Below are 21,927 nucleotides of genomic sequence, written 5' to 3'. Positions count from 1 at the left end.
TCAGCTTTAAGCCTGGATATATGAAGCAGAAAAAAAAGGGAGGGGGTGGGGAACTTACCACCATGTCTCTTTTTTTGGGTCCCATGGTCCCTAGCCAGTTCTCTCCACCTTACAGAATCTACTTTTACTTGTTTTATATAGAATGTTCAGAGTTTTAACTAGTACTTAGTGGCAAAAATACAGAAAAATGTCTACCCCATCTGAAGCAGAAGCCTCTACAGTAGTACATTAACGTTTTTTTTGTTTGTTTGTTTTTGTTTTTGTTTTTTTGAGACAATCTTGCTCTGTCGCTCAGGCTAGAGTGCAGTGGCATGATCTCGGCTCATTGCAACCTCCGCCTCCTGGATTCAAGCAATTCTTCTGCCTCAGCCTCCTGAGGAGCTGGGATTACAGGTGTGTGTCACCACATCCGGCTAATTTTTGTCTGTTTAGTAGAGACGGGGTTTCGCCATGTTGGCCAGGCTGGTTTCAAACTCCTGACCTCAAGTGATCACCCCGACCTCGGCCTCCCAAAGTGCTGGGATTACAGGTGTGAGCCACTGTGCCTAGCCCATTAAAGTTCTTAATGGAGCGGGCCCAGCTTATCCTTCTAGCCCCATTATCCTCGCTTGAGTTCCTTGGTTCAACCATATCAAACTACTTGTAGTTCTTTGAGCTTGCCTTGTTCTTTTTTTTTTTTAACTAGGCAAAGAACTTTATTAACCTTTGTTTCAAACTTGATTCCCAGGCTTCTTCGGCTTAATTAGCTGCAAAGAATGAATTGTGTATAAGCAGAAACTGAAAAGAGCTGCAGTGTCCAAGGGGCTTGGGCTTAAAAATATTAGAGATCTAGATTTTATCAGATCCATAAACAAAAATTTCTTAAAAAGCAGTCATAATATAAAATAGCAGCTCCCAGTAACTTCTTCAAGTTTTATCTTCAGAAGTTGACTCAATTCAGTTTGCCTCATTCTTGGAAGCCTCATCAAAATTCTCCACAAGATCTGGAACTTCATCATCATCATCTTCTCCAGTAGCAAGTGGTGCTTTTCCATCCACAGATTGTTTGGGCAGAGCTTCGGCCAGTCTCCTTGAACTAGTCAGACTATCTGCACCAAGCTGGTTTAAGATGCTGGGTAGCATTTCTGTCAGCTGCTTCGTCTCAGCATGGCCTGTAATGGTGAAAGTGTTCGCTGCCAGAGATGCCTGAACTTTAGGGTTGTTAAAGTGGATCACTGTTCCTTGGTTTGTAAACATATTCACCTCTTCAATACCAGAGATATTGTTTACCCCTAACTTCTTTAAGGAGAACTGAAGTTTTTTGTCATCTGCTGTGGCTGTTCTATGAACCACCTTCTTCTTTCTGCGAGCAGTTCCTTTCCCACCAATGCGCACTTGTGCCTGCAGTTTGGCGAGTTTTTCCTGGTTCATGATTGTTTCTTTCATCTCGTCGGAGCGAATAAGGGGCCGCGCGGGAGACTAGGGTTGGTGCTCAAGGGGTCTCGGGTGGACCAGCTGAGATTAGGCGCACACATGCGGGGACGCAAGATGGCAGCTAAAGGGCCTTGTTCTTTTATACCTTCATGTTTGTGTTCTAGTTCTTCCTTAGCCTCAGCTATCTCCCCACTCTTGCTTGTCTGCCTTTGGTGTTCCTATTCAATTCATTTACACACTGTTCCCCCAGGTCAAATTTTGCCTCTTTTGTCCTTTACAGCACCTTAAATTACCACTACTGTTTTACTTCCATCTTATATTTGTCTCTTTTCCCCACTAGACCATCATCTCTTTGAGGACTGGGACCCCATCTGTATATTCTTATCCTCAGTGACTGGCATAGTGCTTACTTAAGGGCTGCTTATTGGATACATGGATGGATGGGTGGGTGGGTGGGCAGACGGAGGGATGGATGGATGGATATATTTCTAGTTTCTACCTCGTTTGTTAAATGGGTTTATTCCCATACACACATGTAGCCCCCGTTGATGTTCTGTGTATATGCTCCCTGCTTCCACACTGGAAAAAGAAACCCAGCAGGCTTTCCTGAAAGAAGGGCTACTTGGACTGTGGCACTCCAGTGACCTCTATTAAGTGTATTATGTTCATAGGCTTTGAGTTCCTCTGGTTACAGAATTGTTGTTGAGCTTCTGGCATATTATCAGAGATAGGAACCATCATTTTTACTATGATAACACCTAATAAAGCAACATTCAGACCTAGACACTTAATACATATTCCTTCATGATAATGATGAGGAAATGAGGTTTCATAATGAATTGCTGTCATTCCTTGCTCAGAGGCATTTCTAGAACTGCTTGAGAATCCTAGAAGACTCATTTACCTACTTAAGTAAATCTGGAGCTGACGAGGGAAAAGTGTTGGCTTGATGTCCTAAATTACCAAGGTAGGTTGGTTTTTAAGAGTCTTCATACTTACTCTTTAGTGCCAGATTAAATCAAGACCAATCTGGCCCTGGGGCCCCTGCGCACTGTCATCACACATCTGTGTCGACACGCCGAGCACAGCACTGAGCCCCTCCTTTGCTATATATTGGATGCCTGTGTGAGTGAGTGTGTGTGTGTGTGTGTGTGCGTGTGTGTGTGTGTGTGTGCGTGTGTGTGTGTGTGTGTGTGTATATATATATATATATATATATATATATATATATATATATATATGTTTTTTTTTTTTTTTTTTTTTTTTCCCTGATAAGGAGTCTTGCTCTGTCACCCAGGTTGGAGTGCAGTGTCACGATCTCGGCTCACTGCAACCTCCGCCTCCCAGGTTTAAGCAATTCTCCTGCCTCAATCTCCAGAGTAGCTGGGATTATAGGCGCGCACCACCACGCCCAGCTAATTTTTGTATTTTTAGTAGTGGGGGGGTTTCACCATGTTGGCCAGGCTGGTCTCAAACTCCTGACCTCAGGTGATCCACCTGCCTCGGCCTCCCAGAGTGCTGGGATTACAGGCGTGAGCCACTGCGCTTGGCCTGGATGCCAGTATGTATTTTAAAATAAAGTGGAAACAGTTTTTCACTTTTTATTTCTTTAATTCACAAATGACCTCATTTAATTTAGGCAGCAAACAAGTTAGGAGAGAAAGAAAATGGGTGCTGGAAAGAGGGAACAGAATATTAATTGGTAGTTGTAGCCAGCCAGGGGCGGGGTCCACATCTAGAACTGAAACTGTGATTAAGAATGGCACACCTCTTGGCCACTTCTGTTCATTTGTTTTCTCTGGGGATCTTGGTTATTTTTCCTTTCAGGATTTTCTGCACACTTCCCTTTGTTCACACAAAGCCACACAAGAGCTCCAATGGAACTAGCTCCTGGGGCAGCAGGAAAGGATCGAGAACTGTCTCTGATACTGAATATGTATATTCTTGTAAACACATATGGCTCTTGTCTTTGCATTGGTCTTTGGGGGCTTCTCTTTCTAGAGACTGCTTTCTTGGAGTGTCTGGGAAAATGCAGTTCTGAGTAATATGCTGGCTCCTCCTGGCAAAGCTATTAAGGTAGCAGGGAGAGGGGAGATGGAGTCTGAGATGAATGCAGCCCTCCTAGTTGGACACACATTTATGGGGTAACTTTAAGTTCTTTTTTTCTTCAATTGGCAGAGGCCTAAACTTGGAAACCTATTTTTTGCTTCCTCGTGTCTTACCTCCTTGGCATGGAACTTGAGGTGATTCTGACTCCCCATTGTCATTTGCTCCTATAATCAAGAACGCCCAGGGCTTACCTGTATCACTCTTACATCCCTTCACTAGGCTGCCCTCCACATGGTGGCTTTTAACAAAGCTGGCGGGACACACAGGAGTTGCCCTCTCCTCCTCAAACCCCGGTGCACCAAGAGCACTTGCTGTGGCTACTCCAGCCTCTCCCCAGATGAACTGAGAAACACCCAACAGGAAGTCCTGACACAAACCTGAAGGAAGAGGGGCCAGTGCTCCCTCCTCCTTTCTCCTGGCAGAAGTAGCTATTGAAATTGCTGAATCTGCTCTCAGAGAGAAGAATTAAAAATGAGGAAAGAGGAGCACAGACTAAGCTGGCCTACTCAGGGACTGAGAGAAACTGACACATTTGTCAGAAGGTTTAGACAAGGGAAGAAAGGGAAGGCAGAACTAGACCTGGGTTGGGGTCCACAACTCGATGAATGAATGATCTGGCAGGTTACTGCATCTCAGCCAGTGTCAGTTTCATCACACATGAAATAACGGTCCCTGCCTCATGGGCTATGAAGAGGATCCAGTGAGATTATCATGTTATTATTACTATAAAATGAAACAGTCTTTTGGGATTGGTCATTATTATCTTGAATTCTTTTTTTTTTTTTTTTTTTTTTGAGACGGAGTCTCATTCTGTCACCCAGGCTGGAGTGCAGTGGTGCAATCCTGGTTCACTGCAACCTCCGCCTCCCAGTTTCAAGCGATCGTTGTGCCTCAGCCTCCCGAGTAGCTGGCATTACAGGTGCCCGCCACCACACCCAGCTAATTTTTGTATTTTTAGTAGAGACAGGGTTTCGTCATGTTGGCCAGGTTGGTCCTGAACTCCTGGCCTCAGGTAATCTGCCTGCCTGAGCCTCCTAGAGTGCTGGGATTACAGGCGTGATCCACTGCACCCGGCCCTATCTTGAATTCTTTTCTTGGTCTTCGTTTCTGGTTCTTCTGACCAGTTATCGTGTCTCAGCTTCTCCAACTTGTCTTCTAGTATCAGTGCCCAAAGGCTGTTACGTGGTGAGCTCCAGGTTTTGAACGATGATTCTCAATGCTTGAGAGCCCTGGGGCCCCTCAGACGGGTCCCTGAACCCCTCTTCTGAGCCTTCTTTGCCTTGGTCTTTACCCAGTGCTGTGGTCAAGTTGACTCTTGTATGTTGCCCGGACTCAGATATGCATCTAAACAGTGTGTGTCATTGAACATTGAAGCTACCTTGTCCCCCTACCCAACAGTTTCTTTTCTTCTCTCTCTCTTTTTTTTTTTTTTTTGAGACAGAGTCTTGCTCTGTCACCCAGGTTGGAGTGCCATGGAGCAATCTTGGCTCACTGCAACTTCTGCCTCTTGGGTTCAAGTAATTCTCCTGCCTCAGCCTCCCAAGTAGCTGGGATTACAGGTGCCTGCCACCATGCCTGGCTAATTTTTCTGTGTTTTTAGTAGGGATGTGGTTTTGCCATGTTGGCCAGGCTGGTCTTGAACTCCTGACCTCAGGTGATACACCTGCCTCAACCTCCCAAAGTGCTGGGATTACAGGCTTGAGCCACGATGCCTGGCCTCTCTTCTCTAACTTTTGAAGAAGTTAAGAAATCAACACAGAGGAGTGGAAAGAACTCTAGGTTGAGGGTGATACAGAATTAGGTTATATCTTCCAATTCAGGACCCTTAAAAAAATTAGGTTATAATCTTATCCGTGCTATTTGCTTGCCTTTCCTTTTTGGCCCTGTCCTTATCTATATAATGGGATATTACCTACCATGTAGAATGATTAGGAATATTAAATTAGCTAACAGGTTTAAAATATCTAGAACAGTGCTTTCCATACAAGCATCCAATAGATATTAATCCCTTTCTTGCCATTACATGAAAATGTCCTTAATAGGACCAAATAGGAATTCATATAGAGTAATCCTTCCTTATTCCTGAGGAACACGTGCCAAGACCCCCCAGTGGATATCTGAAACTGCAAACGGTACCAAATCCTATATATACTGTGTTTTTTTTCCTATACATGTGACCTATGACAAAATTCGATGTGTAAATCCGACATAGTAAGAAATTAGAGCAATTTTAACAATACACTGTAATAAAAGTTATGTGAATATGGGCCCACTCAAAATACTGTAACATTTTTGGACCTTGGTTGGCCTAGAATAACTGAAACCGTGGAAAGCAAAACTGCAGATGAGGGGGACTATGTATGCTGTAGCCATTTCACCTATCACCTGTCCTCCACTAGTGGTGCACCACCCTTTGTACATGAAGATAATGTCCTCAAGATGTTCTGGTGAATTGTTCTTCTAGAAGTTGGGTTTGTGCCTTACCCTTTGGGGACAGCCAGTGTGGGTTGTTGAGGCAGCAAGTCAGCCAGGGTTTTAGACAGAGAATCTCTGGCTGTGGTACAGAAACTAGCTGACCTGTGAGTGAATCAAGCCAGTGATTCAACCAAATTACAGCATTTGGTGACAGCAACACCTGAATATATTGACACATATACCATTTGGTTCAGGGCACTCTCACTGGCGTTTCTTCCTTACAAGGGATCTGAGAGGCGGGCAGATTCTCACTCTGGAAGAAAATTAGACCCAGAAAGCAGTTACAACCCATGTCACCCAGCAGTAATTCGTAGCACTGAGTACTAGAACACAGATCCCTTGACTGTCTATCCAGAACTTCTGTGAGGTTTCGAACCCAGTTGAGAACCAGAATTCTGGCTGTTTAGATGAAAGTTTAGAGCTCTGCCGCAGAATCCTCCCGTCCTCCTGTCACTAGTCACCTTGTGTCTGTTTCTTACCGAATACTCACTAATTCATTGAGTGAATAATTATTGAGGGTATACTGTGTGCCTGGTATTCTAGGCACTTGGGGAATGCTGTAACTAAAAAAATAGACAAAACCCTTGCTGTGCTCTGATGGGGGCATGTTGTAAATGTAAACGTGGGAGACTGAGAGTAAACAAGAAAAATATGTAGTATTCCGCCTTTTTTTTTTTTTTTTTTTTGAGACGGAGTCTTGCTCAGTCTCCCAGGCTGGAGTGCAGTGGCACTATCTCTGCTCACTGCAACCTCCGCCTCCTGAGTTCAAGCGATTCTCCTGCCTCAGTCTCTTGAGTAGCTGGGATTACAGGTGCCCTCTACCATGCCCGTACAAAAATTTTTGTATTTTTAGTAGAGACGGGGTTTCACCATGTTGGCCAGGCTCGTCTCGAACTCCTGACCTCATGATCTGCCCACCTCGGCCTCCCAAAGTGCTGGGATTGCAGGCGTGAGCCACCACGCCCAGCCAGATACATAGTATTTATATAAAGACTGTCAAGACAGTGATGAGTGCTGCGGAGAAAAATGAGGCAGAAAAGGAAGCTGGGGTGGGGTGGACAGTGTCCGTTTTCTCTTGATTCTTTGTACTTACTGTCTCATGCATGTGCTAAGCTTTCCAAGAGCCAAGGTTACGTGTGATGTATCACACCCAGGTTCCTGCAGAGCAGGACGTTTGGAGTTGAGCTGGCTTTACACAGTAGAAGCAGGTGCAGGGGGTGTCTGTTTACCCACTGAAATGCCCATGACCTGCCCATGTAAGAAGTGGGGAAGCCTGGATAGTGCCCAGGTAGGTTGGGGAGGTAACCTGTACTGGTTTTTCTTTGATGTTATTTGTTAAATCTAGAGCTCCACCTTCTGTTAGAAGATGGGATCTCAGTAGTACTTTTAAGACTGTAGTTTCTTTTTTATCTTAAGATTCACAAAAATTTTTTAAAATAAATACTGCTGGGACAATTGAAGCTTTCTTCTGGGACTGCTGTTGCTGAGGCCCAGCCCCCCACTGGGGATGGGGAGGAAGGAGGAAGAAGCACAAAGGCCCAGGCAGGATAGGGTCCTATCTATGCTCTCTTGCTACTTTTAGCAGCTCCTTAACCCTGCACTCCTACCGCAGCCAGCAGCCTAGCAAAAGTTATCTCTGCTCGCAGTTTCACGGCTCTTTGGAAATTCTAGGGCAGGAGAAGTGAAACTGACCACAGTCTTATAAATTTCTCTCTTACTGCCTCTGTTCCCTACTTGAAGTGAGTCAGGCCTTTCCCTCTCATCCTCAGAGTGTCTTAAGTTGTTATTTGTCCTTACAGCCAAGTTTTTGACAAAAGGAGTTAGACCCTCCATTCATGGTGCAGCCTTTCTGGAGGCTCTTGGTTTGGACTTGCCACCTGAGTGTTGTTTGCAGAAGTCGAGACTTGTGGTCTTTGTGTGGTATCCCCAGAATAGAGCTGAGCCCTTCGTGTCAGCTGTCAGTTGTGTGTGTTCCTTCACATACAATTGCCATGGGGTTCTTTTAGTCCTTAGAGATGAAATTCAAGTTAATTTTAGCAGCACTATAAATAACAGGTGCAGTGAAGAAGGAAATAGCGCCGAGTGGACATATATCTTTTTGGTTTTAACTGTCCCATTGAAACAGTTGGGCCACTTCATGATTCTTCGTGAGGTTGAGGAAGTAAGGTTAATCTGGCGTGCATCTATGCCCCTTCCTGTGTGCAGGTGTCCTGAGAATAATTTGAGGCCTAGCAGGCGTTCTTGGAGTCCTAGCTGATGGGGGATTTGCGGCTGATGGTCCAGTCATGGGCCAGGGTGTTTGTTAAAGTTACATTCCATGGGTGCACTTTATACAGCTCAAGCTTAGGCAGTGACAGTTCCCATTAGGAGTCATATTTTGGTTTCTACCAAAACTGTTTGAATGGGGTAGCTAAACCATAAAGATACATGCTTACTCAGGTGTCATTGCCTTCACTTCAACTGATATTTATAGTACTACTAACAGTAACGTGAATTTTTTTTTTTTTTTTTTTTTTTGAGACGGAGTCTCGCTCTGTTGCCCAGGCTAGAGTGCAGTGGCGCAGTCTCGGCTCAGTGCAAGCTCCGCTTCCCGGGTTCATGCCATTCTCCTGCCTCAGCCTCCCTTGTAGCTGAGACTTCAGGCGCCCACCACCACCACGCCCGGCTAATTTTTTGTATTTTTAGTAGAGACGGGGTTTCACCGTGTTAGCCAGGATGGTCTCAATCTCCTGACCTCGTGATCTGCCTACCTCGGCCTCCCAAAGTGTTGGGATTACAGGCGTGAGCCACCGCACCCAGCCAGTAACATAAATTTAAGATGCCTTCTGCACTGAATATCATAGCACTAGACATGATGCTTTGCTTGAAGGTAATCTTTATGGTTCTTCTCTCAACAGCTTTGAAAAGTCCAGCTGCATTTCATGAGCAGAGAAGGAGCTTGGAGCGGGCCAGGGTAAGGTACCTTTTTTCCCCCTCAGAACTCCCAAAGAGCATTTTCAGAGCTCATTGCATTGCTGGTTATATTTCCATTTAGAGCTTTCCATAGAACTCTGAGGCCAGAGCCTGCTAGACTCTAGGGCCAGCCCTGGCCTCGCAGTTTTAAATGGAAAGCTCTGCTTCTCCTACTTCATCCCTTCTCTCATTTACCTCCCATGGTGATTATATGGAACATGCTTGGAATGAGGTTTCTCTTTTAGTACATTTAAGGATATGGAATGATCACCCAATCCTCCTTCCCTGAATTTTGGAGTGCTTTGGAGACCACTGGTATTTCCCCGTCTTTAATTCCACTTAACCTTTTGTAGATGTTGGGACACAAACATTAGCCAATGGAAAAGCTTCCCAAGTCCAGGGTTACACTGCCCACACCTCACAGGACGGGCATTCCAAGGGGCAGGAAACCTCCTTGGTCTCCATCTGCCCAGAGTAGGTGGTATCCACTTGACTCTTGTGGAAAGCAGAAACTGGCCCACACTCCAAGCCCAAGTTTTCTGCCGCAGCACCTTACTTGCGTCCCCATCCCAACTCTCAGTTTCAGTTCCCCAGGGGCCCCTGAGGAATATTCTGCTGCCCAATGTGGGTAGAGATGGGGAAGTCACCAGAACTTGCTTCCCCCTCACACTCCCTTTACTTTTTCCTTTCACATAAAATCATGGGAAGATAATACCCCTAGACAGATCATAGGCTGCATCTCCTTAAGACCCACGGCTATTTTATTTTACTTTATTTTTTGAGATGGAATCTCACTCTGTCACCCAGGCTGGAGTGCAGTGGCATGATCTCAGTTCACTGCAGCCTCCGCCTACCAGATTCAAGCGATTCTCCTGCCTCAGCCTCCCAAGTAACTGGAACTACAGGCTCCCGCCACCACGCCTGGGTAATTTTTGTATTTTTAGTAGAGATGGGGTTTCACCATGTTGGCCAGCCTGGTCTCGAACTCTTGGCCTCAAGTGATCTGCTTGCTTTGCCCTCCCAAAGTCCTGGGATTACAGGCATGAGCCACCGCACCCAGCCTCACAGCTATTTTAGAGTCTCAGAAATATTTACCTCCAAGACTTTTTTTTTTTTTTTTTTTTTTTACTTTCTTTCATTCCCCCCCCCGCCCCCTCCGAAAATCATGATTAATTCTTAGAGTAAGTGGGAAGAATGAGGTCATGGGTCCTGGGAACCAAAGGAGTACCAAGCAGCAGTGGTTTAGTTTGCTGAGAGCACTGGAGAGTACAGTGTTGGGGGAAAGGATGGCATTGCCTGTGCGCCTATTCTGTCAGAAGACTGGGCACCATTTCCTTGACTGCTTCTCAAATAGGCAGGGACCAGTAGAGCTAATTAGAAGAGTCTGTTTTATTGAGCACCTTTATGTAAGAGGTTGTATCTGTTTCTTTTTTATCCTCACATCAACTCTTATGAATTAGGTGGTATTATCCTCATTTTATAGATGCAGCTAAGAGAAGGTAACTCACTTGTCCAGCCAATAAGTGGCAAAGCTGGGAGTCAAACCTTTGTCTGTGGATTCTAGATTTTTTTTGAGCAAAATGATTTTATTTCCTAACACATGGTAACCATAACGTTCAATTTGCTTACCATGCACATCTGTTAACAAATGACTTCCACATTACAATAACTACTTCCATATTTACGCATGTACTAAAAATTATCTTAGTTGAGATATGAAAAATGGATATATTGGATTGGTTATAGCAGAATTTGCTTTACTTAATTCCAAAAGCTTAAAGCTTTGAAAAGCTACTACTTTTGCATCTCATGCTTCCAGATGAATAAGACACAGCAATATCAGCTCGTATTCAAGAGAAGTTTCATTTCTTTTTCTGGTGTTGGAACCAGCTGCCCACATCTGTGCGTGCTACATAAGGCAGCTATACATGGTGGTGGGAAAGCATCCACCATGGCTTCAGCTATGTCAGGATCACACTTGAGGGGCTCTGAGGTGCTGTTGTATTTACACAACTGATTGCTTTGTTTTTCTTTTTTTGTAATTTTAGAGGTGGGATCTTGCTATGTTGCCCAGGCTGAATTCCAACTCTTGGGCTTAAGCAATCCTTCTGCTTTTGACCTCCTGAATAGCTGGGATGTGTAGGCATCCACCACTGTACCTTGTCAAACTGATTTTGTCCCCTCAGTTTTCTTCGACACAAATGTGCTTCAATGGTCATGAATGCCTTTAATGATATCAGTTGCAAAATCCGTATCTTTAAATTTGGCCCCGAAAGTTGTCTGGTTTTCCATCAGAGACCTTGTACCCTCTAAACCAGTCCAGAGTGGGCTCTAGGTAGTCAGGTTTCAGCCATTTGACATCATTAATATGTTTACTGTTTGTCATAAAGGATACAACTCAGGAACAGCCAGGTGGAAGAGATGTGTAGGTATGTGGGAAGGGACGAGGAGTTTCTGTGCTCTCTCTCCAGGTGGGTGTGTCACCCTCCTAGCACCTCCATGCCTTTAACAAACCAGAAGCTCCTCCATATATTTTCTTAATCAGTACTGTATTCTACCTCAGTCGTGGCCGCTGGTCAGAGCTTCAGATGGCTTAGAGAGTAAGTCTTCCACTGTCATCTGTGAAGACTTGCGGCACCTGCTCTACCAATCTCTGCGGCAGCTGAGGCAGTACTTCTGCCCACTGCACGTGGGGTGATAGACCCAGAGCCCACAGTCACTTTAAACCATCTCCTGGATTGCTCAGCCACCCCTGGGCTGGCACAGAGCTGCCCAGCCAGAACAACAAGGCAGCAGATGGCTAGGTGAGGACAAGTCTTTTTTTTTTTTTTTTTTTTCATTTTTTTCATTTTTTTCCAGTCTTTACCTTTACTATATATAATGTCCTCCGAGGCTTCATTTCCTAGTGTCCTTTGGCTTCTCTTATCCTATGCTGGTCTTGATCCACTAATGTTCTGTGGTTTGAAAATGTTGGTGCAGAGGTTAAGAGCACAGACTCTATAGAGTCAGATCTGGGGGAATTTATATATTACAATTAGCCCCGTTTGGTGGGATGGCTCTGTGACTGTTGAGGGACTGGTTTAGTTTGCCCAGAGTCTCATAAATGCAGAAATTAGGACATTGGACTTTGAGGAACTAGAGCTTTGATACCATGTGTCAAAATTAGTATTCCATTTGGCAGCCATTCAGAATAAATGGAAAATGCCCATGAGATCATGCAGTGTTACAGTTTTTTGGGGTTTTTTTTGGCTTTTGTTTTTTTTTTGTTTGTTTGTTTGTTTTTTGAGACGGAGTTTCGCTCTTGTTGCCCAGGCTGGAGTGCAGTGGCGCAATCTTGGCTTACTGCAACCTCCACCTCACGGGTTCAAGTGATTCTCCTGCTTCAGCCTCCCAAGTAGCTGGGATTACAGGTGCCAGCCACCACCTCTGGCTAATTTTTGTATTTTTAGTAGAGACAGGGTTTCACCACATTGGCCAGGCTGGTCTCAAACTCCTGACCTCAAGTGATCCACCCAGCTTGGCCTCCCAAAGTGCTGGGATTACAGGCGTGAGCCACCATGCCTGGCCCAATGTTACATTTTTTAAAGCAGGATATAAAATCATATTCAGTGTGATTACAGCGCTGCAAAGTTAAGCCTATTTTCTGCGTGGAAGAATAACTAGAAACAGATATCCCAGAATACTAACAGTGGCTGATTAAAGTTTATTTTATTTTATTTTTCTTTCTAGTTTTCTAAATTTTCTTTGCTGGACATATATTACTTTTATGGTAGTAGAAGTAATAGTTTTTTAATAGATATATTGTCAGTCCAGCCTCAGAGACACAGATGCTCTTGAAGGATGGTGCCCTTCCTTGGCAGGTGCAGTTGGATTTTGATGTGTTCTCCCCAGGCCTCCTCTTGCCTCCGAACCCTGCAGTCACCAAGTTAAGGTTCTGGGGGCTGCAGAGGTGGTCAGCAGCTACCACGGCCAAGGCTGCTCTTGTGATCCTGTCCATGCCATAAGCCTGTGACCTGGATTTGAGAGTTTCTTGGTGTGTTTTTTCTGTAGACAGAGGACTATCTCAAACGGAAGATTCGTTCCCGGCCGGAGAGATCGGAGCTGGTCAGGATGCACATTTTGGAAGGTGTGGAGACTGGAATTGCTTTTCCATCTAGACCCAGTTCTCACTGTGTGTACTCACTACTGCACTACCCATTTCCTTTCTGCCTCTTTCTTCTCCCATTTCTTTTGGCAGTGGGTAAGCCAGAGCCTTAACACAGTACGACGGCTGTGCCATGGTAGCCGCCACTGGTCTGAGGGACTCTGAAAAAGCACAGTCACATGCTGTTAGTTTGGCTTGGCCTCTTCTCCAGGGTCTCACCATCCCTTGGTGTGAGATCGCTTCTCTCTGCCAAAATCTGTTTTTTGTTTAAGACAGAGTCTTACTCTTTCTTCGTGATTGTAGGCACAAGCCATCATGCCTGATCTAAAATCTGTTTTTAAAATACACTTACTTACTTTTTTATATTCATTCATTCAGTCAGTCATTCACTTGGCATTCACTTGAGTGTCTGTGATATACCATGCTCCATCCAATATTATTCTAGATGTACCCACCTGGCCCCAGCTGCACACGTCTTTCCCTTTTTTTTTTTTTTTTTTTTTTTGTGATGGAGTCTTGCTCTGTTGCTCAGGCTGGAGTGCAGTAGTGTGATCATGGCTCACTGCAACCTCTGTCTCCCAGGTTCAAGAGATTCTCCTGCCTCAGCCTCCCGAATAGCTGGGATTACAGATGAGCACCACCACACCCAGCTAATATTTTATATTTTTAGTAGAGATGGGGTTTCACCATGTTGGCCAAGCTGGTCTCGAACTCCTGACCTCAGGTGATCCGCCCGCCTCGGCCTCCCAAAGTGCTGTGGTTACAGGCGTGAGCCACTGCGCCCAGCTGTCTTTCCACATTTTTAGTGAAGAAACGGTTTTGGCTCCTGGAAGCAGCATAAATATATTTACTTATTGTTTGTCTAGTGGTTTTTTTTTTTTTTTTTTGAGACGGAGTCTTGCTGTGTCACCAGGCTGGTGTGCAGTGGCACAGTCTTGGTTCACTGCAGCCTCCACCTCCCGGGCTCAAGCGATTTTCCTGTCTCAGCCTTCCGAGTAGCTGGGACTACAGGCACATGCCACCACGCCTGGCTAATTTTTGTATTTTTAGTACAGACAGAGTTTCACCATATTGATCAGGCTGGTCTCGAACTCCTGACCTCAGGTGATCCACATACCTTAGCCTCCCAAAGTGCTGGGATTACAAGCGTGAGCCACCACGCCCAGCCGTTTGTCTAGTTTTGAGCTGTTTTTGGGACTGGAAGAGAACTTTTCTAGTCTGAGTCCCACATTTTGCAGACAAAGACACTAAAACCCAGAGCAGAGATGTGAATTGCCTCAGTAACACAGCAAGTTTGAGGGAGAGTGGAGACCATTCTGTCATCTGTTGCTGCTTCCATTCTGTAGCTCCACCTCAGAAAGTCTTCTGGGCTTGCCTCTGCCTGGTTATAATTGTGTGTGCACTGCCTGGTCACAGAGGGAACCCCTTCTCTTGTCTTTGTGAAACTTCAAGACAGGCCACTCTTGTCTGCTTGGAATATGCTTACCGTTCTGACAGTCTCTGCTCTTGCCCAGGAGGAAGGAGAGCCGCTCTGGAGTTCCCAGGGCAGAACCACGTCCACTCATATATCTTCCTGCACCCCTTTCTCTCCCATGGGCAGAGACCTCGGCTGAGCCGTCCCTCCAGGCCAAGCAGCTGAAGCTGAAAAGAGCCAGACTAGCCGATGACCTCAATGAGAAGATTGCACAGAGGCCTGGCCCCATGGAGCTGGTGGAGAAGAACATCCTTCCTGTTGAGTCCAGCCTGAAGGAAGCCATCATTGGTGAGGAGGACCCAGTCACCCTGTGTGAGAGGCAGCTGAGATGCAGGAGGGGAGGGAGTGCCAGGCTGAAGCAGAATTGGGCTGAGGCTCTTGACTTCTTAATCTTTGACTTCCTGCTTAGCCTTGGGAGAACCAAGGCACAGAGTTTGAGAGCCTCATGCACAGGTTGTATGAACTTGGGATAGTGCCTGTTGCTTTAAGAAACAGGGACATACAACAATAAATAATAACAGAGGCCTTGCTCTGTTTACTTTCCATCTTTGTAAACTCGGGTTGCTTCCTCTTTCACAGAGTAGATAGATGTCAGGATCAGTGTGTGTGAACATGTGGCGATGCCAGGAATTAGAAATCTGTGTCATACTGTTTATTAGTGAAATCTCTTCTTGGAGACTGGCCCTTTCCACGGATATTTCACTCAACAAATATTGATGGACCCAAACAGTGTGCGAGGTGCTACGACCACAGCTCCACAGGACAGACCAAGTTCCTTTGTCCTTACGGAGCTCACACCTAGGAGCAGGTAACAGGCAGGTGAACAGGCAGGGTAGAGAAGCTGTGCTGGAGGGAGCACAGGGTACTCTGGAAACACAGAGGAGGGTCACCCAACCTGGTTGCATTGGGAAGGGTGCAGCTGTCAGAGGAGGTGACAGCCAAGCCTGGGGCTGAAGGATGAGTAGGAATTCATGAAAGCGTGTGGGAGAGGGTGGGACGAGGGAGGAGAGGACGGTGCTCCAGGCAGGGAGAACAACCCTAGGACCTGATGAGAAGGCACTGGAAAGGAGGGTGTCAAGATGAGAGGTGGGAGGCCAGGTCCCCAGTGATTTGGTAGCCCGAGGCGGGAGGATCACTTGAGCCCAGGAGTTTGAGACCAGCCTGGGCAACATAGGGAGACTCATCTCTACCAAAAAAATCAAAAAATTAGCTGGGTGTGGTAACACACATCTGTAATCCCAGCTGCTCAGGAGGCTGAGGTGGGAGGATCGCTTGTGTCCAAGAGTTCAAGGCCGTAAGTGAGCTATGATTGTGCCACTGCACTCTAGCCTGGGTGATAGAGTGAGACCCTGTCTCAAAAACAAAAATGAAGTGGGAGCAGTAAGCACAATCCAGGACGTGCAGGGCCTCTTGGCACACTTGGGAGTTTGGACTTGATTCCTTTAGCGTAAAAGGGAAAAAGCCGTTTTTCTCTGTATTTACACTCAATACAGAATACTTCTGGTATTGGTATTCTGGCATGGTATTACCCCACATACCAAGCAGTTCTCCAGTGGACACCAGCTGGGTGTCCTTCAGTTCTTTTCAGATGCCATCTACCTGCAGATAGTGTCCGATCCCACGGGTTGAGGACTCAGTCCCACAAGACTTAGCCCCACTTCCCATGCTGGTCCCAAGCCCCAGGTTATTTTACATTTGCTTTTAACCAACTAGCTATAGATTGGGGTTCCCATACCCTCTCCTTGGGCTTGATAATTTGCTAGGATGGCTCACAGAACCTGGGGAAACACTTCACTTACAGTTGCTGGCTTATCATAAAGGATGCAGAGGAACAGCCAGAGGGAGGGATGGATGGCACAGTGTCGTGGGATGCCAGGGGGAGTGGTGGTATTGGAACTTCCCTGCCCACTCCTGGCCTTCACCCTCCCAGTAGCTAGAGGAGCTCATCAAATCCTGTTATCCAAGAGTTTTATCTCAGAGCCCCCACTCCACGTCCTACATACCCACCTCCACTTTCCTGGAGGTTGGTGGATGGCGCTGATATTTCCAGTCCTCTAATCCTCTAATCACTTGGTGTCTCTGGTGACTGGCCCAATCCTTAGTCTATCCCAGATTATCACATTAGCATAAGCTCAGGTGTTGTGGAAAGGGGCTTGTTATACGTAACTGAAGATACTTCTGACCTTAAGGAAATGCCAAGGGTTTTAGCTGCTCTGTGATTTTAGCTGCTCTGTGATGAGAACTGGGGGACAAAAACCAAATATATTTATTATCCTACTCTTAGATTTTGGTGATAATTGGTACAGACATGTCTCCTTCTCCGCAGTGGGCCCAAGATCCGATCCCTGACAAGACAGCGCCTGCCTGCCCCTCCTGAGGCAGCTGTGCCTTCAGAGAAAGAGGCTCAGGGTTTCCTCTAACATGAGTTTTAGTTTTGGGCAGAGGGGAAACACTGCAGCAGACCCCCAAGGCATGCTGAGTTAGGCTTTGGGCCCTGATTAGAGGTGACTGGCAGTTTCTAGGGCCTCCTCTGCATTGTAGTCACCCTACTGGAGGCTGGCCCACACTGGGCCCGGAGGAGCCCTTTCCCCATGTTGGTACAGTAGCCCTTATAATTCACAGATTTTCCCTGGAGTTCGTCCTGCCTCATCTCAGTGGTTTCCTCCGTGTATTCCTCAGCGGCCCCTAGTTATAGGCCAGTGTAGGGGCCAAGCCAGTTCTGGATGCTGCAGCCAGCCACAGTCTGATAAATGTGTGCTGAGACTCAGCAGTGTGCCAAAGTCCTGATGTCACAAAGATGAATAAAATATACCTTGTGCCCTAAAAGAATTCACGTAGGTCTGATGTGAGAAGACTAATGTATAAACAACTGATTTCTGAGTCTGGTTCCCAGTCAGATGCCAGTGCTGCCTGGTAGGAAGGCCATGGCCCTGTGACATTGTCTCTGAGTCACCTGCCTTGTGCGACTGCTTGCAGGATCACACACGATGATGGATGGTCCTTGGCGCCTAGAGAGACTCACACAATGGTTGCTGCTGTTGTCAGCAATAACACTCATTCTAGACCAGCTGGCAACTGCTGTAATGGACAGTGTAACAATGGATATGTGTGTGTCGGTGCTCTGGGAGCTCAGCAGAGGGACTTCTCTCAGGGATGGGGACAGGTGTTGGTGGCCAGGGAAGTACCCACCACACTATAGCACGTTTGGGGGCAGCTTGGAGGCTGGGTCAGAGTTTGCCAAGTGGAAAAGGTGCAGAGGGACAAGAGGGAACAGCACGGGCAGTGGCCTGGAGGCCTGGCTGAGCACAGCTTGTTTGTTTGAGGAATTTGGCAATGGGGTGATTGTTGGGGACTTTAAGGGTACAGAGCATCTGCCAGCAAAAACCAGATTGTACAGTTGAGTAGGAGGGAAGGAGGTGCTGATGGCAAATGTAGCTCATTTGCTCAGTAGTTGTGTGGAGAAGGAGAGCAGAGGCAGGTGCTGGCTTAAGGCGGGGTTTTCAGGCTGGATACAGTGGAGCAGGTTTTTGGGCTGAGAGGCAAGAGTCAAGGAGATGGGAGGATGGGCACCTTCAGAGGAAGCGGAGGGAGGAGGACGAGGAAATGGAACCCTGGCTGAGGTGGAGGTTTGGCTCAGATAGGAGAGGCAAAGGTGGGAAGGAAGTTTGGCTCAGATGAGTGGGAAGGAAGCGGGCAGTGGGAGCAGGGGGAGTGGACCGTTCTGAGGCCTGAGAAAAGGGCTGTTGGGGGTTGGGGTCTTCCCCACGCATCTAAGCTCCCCATCCCACCCTTCCTCCAGGCCCCTCAGTTATCGTCAAGGTTCACTTTAAGTCCTCTCCTCCAGGAAGACTTCTCTGAGTCTCTCCTCAGTGTGCCCTTAGCTTCTGTGTTTTCTCTCTAGCAGAGCATTCACTGGGCTCCAAGGCAACTGGACCATAAACTCCTGGAGGGCAGGGACCCCATCTTTGTTCCCAGGATGTGACTGTGAGTGGAGAGAGAAATAGTCTGTAGTGATCCTGGCCTGTACCAGCCCTGGGTTTTCCACAGTATGGCCAGCAGCTTCCTTGGGTTGGACTAATCTGGTGGAAGCTACAGTTCCTCCACCCTTGCTCACTGTTGTCAGTACTGGCTGCCATGGGGCTGCTGTCCCAGATCAGATGCCCTTGCTGGGAGTAGGAGATTGTGGCGGAAATCTAGCTGTGTGTCTGGCATGAAGTACACATGGTCAGCAAGCCCTGTTCTGTGTGTTGCATACTTGCCCCTGCTGGGACAGATGAGGGGACAGAGGAGCAAGCCACCACCACAGTCACCAGGAAGAAGCTCAGATGCATCCTTCCCAGGTCCTGAGGGAGGAGAGAGCCTCAGGTCCTGGCCCTGGCCCTGGAGGGCAAGAGCTCCTAGGAGAGCCACTGCAAGGACAAACCTAGCCTGAGCTGTTGCGCTTCGTTCCTCTTCCTTATCTGGGGTCTTCCCACACAGCACACTTCCCCAGGCTTGGGCGGCAGCTCACCCCTGCTTTCCCCACTGCCTCAGTTCCTTCTGCATGGATGGCAGATCAGCTCAGAACCTGCCACCCGCACCTCTTCCCACGACAGTGTTGAGCTGGTGGCTCTGACAGTGACTCTTGAAATAGCCTCCTTGCCTCTGTTCCCATCTTTCCTTCCCACTGGGACCCCATGGAACAGAAGCTCTGTGCTGCGCCCTCCTCCCCTGCCTCTGCCTCCCAGTTGGCCTCAGAAGGACGTGCATTCACAGTCATCCAGAGCTTGGCAGTGGGTCAGGCCAGGGCGGTGACAGCCAGTAGGATGTTTTCTTCTGGTGCCCCTCCTGCCCAGGTGTTGGGTCTCTGTGAGCCACTGGCCTCTAGAGGAGGTCACCACACCTCCTCTATTTCACCTGTGCAGGCAAACATCCCCTTTCTGGGATACCCTCCATCCGAAGCCCAGAGCCAGGTTCCTTAGTCTGTTCCTGGCCTCTGGGAATTCAGCTACACTCACAGGGCTGTTACCCAGGCTCTTCTGGTCCCTCGTTAGCTGGTTCAGAGCCCTCACTGTACCATCTGTAAGCATCATGGGGGAAGAAGAGAGTTTTGTGCAGTGTGGGATGAAGATACAGAGTACCTTTAACAATAGGGAGATGGTTGAGGTAGAAAGGTAGCCTGGGTCTCCCAGGGAGGAGCAAGGGAGGGAGGGACAACTTGACATTGAAGACTAGACACAGTATAGAGTTACAAGCAAGAGGCTAAAGGAGGCCTTTGCTCAGCCCATGAGGTCACTCTGATGGCCTGGGAGGCCTTTCTGGCCTCTCTTGCAGGGTCATGATGACCAGAGCTTTTTTGGACCAAGAAAGCAGATTGGCTGCTAGTCTCCTCGGCTTGCCTGCCTCACGGGGCATGTGGGCTGTGAGCAAGGCCTGTCGCTGCTCACCTGTGCCCTGGGCTGGAGGTGGAATCTTACACCAGCTTTGGGTTTCAGTGGGCCAGGTGAACTATCCCAAAGTAGCAGACAGCTCTTCCTTCGATGAGGACAGCAGCGATGCCTTATCCCCCGAGCAGCCTGCCAGCCATGAGTCTCAGGGTTCTGTGCCGTCACCCCTGGAGGCCCGAGTCAGCGAACCACTGCCCAGTGCCACCTCTGCATCCCCCACCCAGGTGAGTGTGTGCTTCCAGATGCTTCCCCAGCTCCAAGATGTTAGGGCTGTGCAGAGTAAGGTCTCTCTCCTGGGCCACGGGATGCCTCCTGCTCTGGCACAGGGAAGCCAGGGGGATGCTACCCTAGTTGCTCAGGTGCTGGCTGCTTGAGCTCCCCGGTGGTGGGAGATGTGGGCAGTGGCCCCTCTCCAGCAGCCCAAGGTCAGGTGGAGGACGACGCTGGCCACGGCTGCCTTGCAGTGGGATTGCAAACCTCACTGGCCCAGTCTGTATTCATTTATTTGGAGCAGCCTGTTTTTCTTGAGTATATTCAGTTCTGTGACGTTTTCATTGCCTTCTCTCTTTCTTTCCTAGCTCCTGCCACCCTGGGGGTTGCTCTTCTCCTCCTCTGGTCTCTGCCCACCATTTGCCCTCTGACAGTGGTGGCATCTGAGGACCCTGTGTAGGGTCAGGGCAGGCTGGGCACACCCTACCTGGAGGTGGCCATGTCTTCACTTCCGTTTTTCCCTCTCAGGTTGTGTCTCAACTTCCAATGGGCCCGGATTCCAGAGAAATGCTTTTCCTGGCAGAGCAGCCTCCTCTGCCTCCCCCACCTCTGCTGCCTCCCAGCCTCACCAATGGAACCACTGTCCCCACTGCCAAGTCCACCCCCACACTCATTAAGGTACATTTCTGCCAGTGATTATACCCTCCCCTTCCCTGTGCCCTTTGGAGTCCTGCTGTGACTTCATTCCAGCTGTGGGGACAGCTGCAAAGGGTGTGGTGCATGTCTTCTCCCATTGGTCTGGGAGTTTCTTCCCGTTCTGTCCGCTGTCCATCATGACACTGGCTGTTGCAATCATAGCCACCAATTATTGGTGGCTATGGGCTGGCCTTGGGCATTCCAGGTCCTCATTTCTGCTCTCATCCATGAAGTCATTCCTACACATTATGTCTTGTTCACTCAACAACTCCGCGAGGCAGAAATAGAGCCCTTTGCTATAAGAGAGGAGCTGAGAAGTGAAGTGACGTGGCCAGAGTCATGCAGGAGGTGCCACTGAGTGGTGTTCTCCTCCAAGGCCTGGCCTGAAGTGCCTGCAGGAGGCGGGGGTTCCCACTGTCGGTGTGGGGGACCCTGTGCTGGGCACTGCTGGCCTCATGGACTGAGGTTTCTGCTGTTAAATTCAGCTGCATCAAGAGCTCATGCAGGGTCCTCCCTGCTCCACAGAGCTGCCTGGCCACCAGGATCTCACCAGGATCTCGGGGACCACAGCCCCACACCTCCCTGACTTGCTCCACCTGCACCCTTTGTGCTCTGTCCTTTCTTAATCTCCAGGCTCTCTCCTCACACAGACCCTGTGCCTGGCTTGGCAACCCCTGGCCATCTGAGCCTCAGGAGAGGCTGACAGTCTGCAGCCTGGGCTGTCTGGTGCTCATGCTCTGGCCTTAGTAGGCCCCACTAGCTCTGGGAGCTGCCCGCCCTTCTTGTGGCACTCCCTGGCTCTGTCCCATGGTGACATCCCCAGTCCCGCCTCTGCACATGACCCTGTCCATCTCTGCTGCCTCCTGCTTCCTCCATGTCAGAAAGTCACTGTGGCTTCCTGAATGTCACTGTCTCCTCTTTCAGGCCTTGGGAGCAGTGAGTGGCCTCTCCTCCCAGCCTACCCCTGCTTTCAGCACTGCCTGCCCGGGTGCTGCGTCCTCAGTTAGTGCCTGTCCTGCACCTGCATT

The 21,927-nt window shown here is 48.1% G+C and overlaps 2 protein-coding genes across 8 annotated transcripts in view; one reads left to right on the top strand and one right to left on the bottom strand.

The window, feature by feature from the left end:
* MRTFA (myocardin related transcription factor A) overlaps positions 1-21,927 on the top strand; it is a 216,579-nt gene that overhangs the window by 182,511 nt on the left and 12,141 nt on the right. For 5 of the 7 annotated variants that reach the window (XM_063722911.1, XM_054543505.2, XM_009234411.4 and 2 more), the window contains 5 exons: positions 8,895-8,950; positions 13,000-13,075; positions 14,694-14,855; positions 20,042-20,217; positions 20,732-20,881. In XM_063722911.1, coding sequence (XP_063578981.1) covers positions 8,895-8,950; positions 13,000-13,075; positions 14,694-14,855; positions 20,042-20,217; positions 20,732-20,881 — 620 coding nt within the window. Of the gene's footprint in view, positions 1-8,894; positions 8,951-10,140; positions 11,754-12,999; positions 13,076-14,693; positions 14,856-20,041; positions 20,218-20,731; positions 20,882-21,927 lie in introns of those variants that run through there. The other 2 variants (XM_054543509.2, XM_054543508.2) reach the window with 2 other exon arrangements.
* Positions 668-1,545, bottom strand: LOC100438469 (transcription factor BTF3-like). Its single transcript, XM_054543510.2, has one exon. The coding sequence runs from the start codon at positions 1,423-1,425 to the stop codon at positions 937-939; it is 489 nt and encodes a 162-aa protein (XP_054399485.1). The 5' UTR covers positions 1,426-1,545; the 3' UTR covers positions 668-936.

Source organism: Pongo abelii, chromosome 23, assembly GCF_028885655.2.
Source record: "Pongo abelii isolate AG06213 chromosome 23, NHGRI_mPonAbe1-v2.0_pri, whole genome shotgun sequence".
Taxonomy (NCBI): Eukaryota; Metazoa; Chordata; class Mammalia; order Primates; family Hominidae; genus Pongo; species Pongo abelii.
This window is presented reverse-complemented; position numbering and strand designations above follow the sequence as displayed.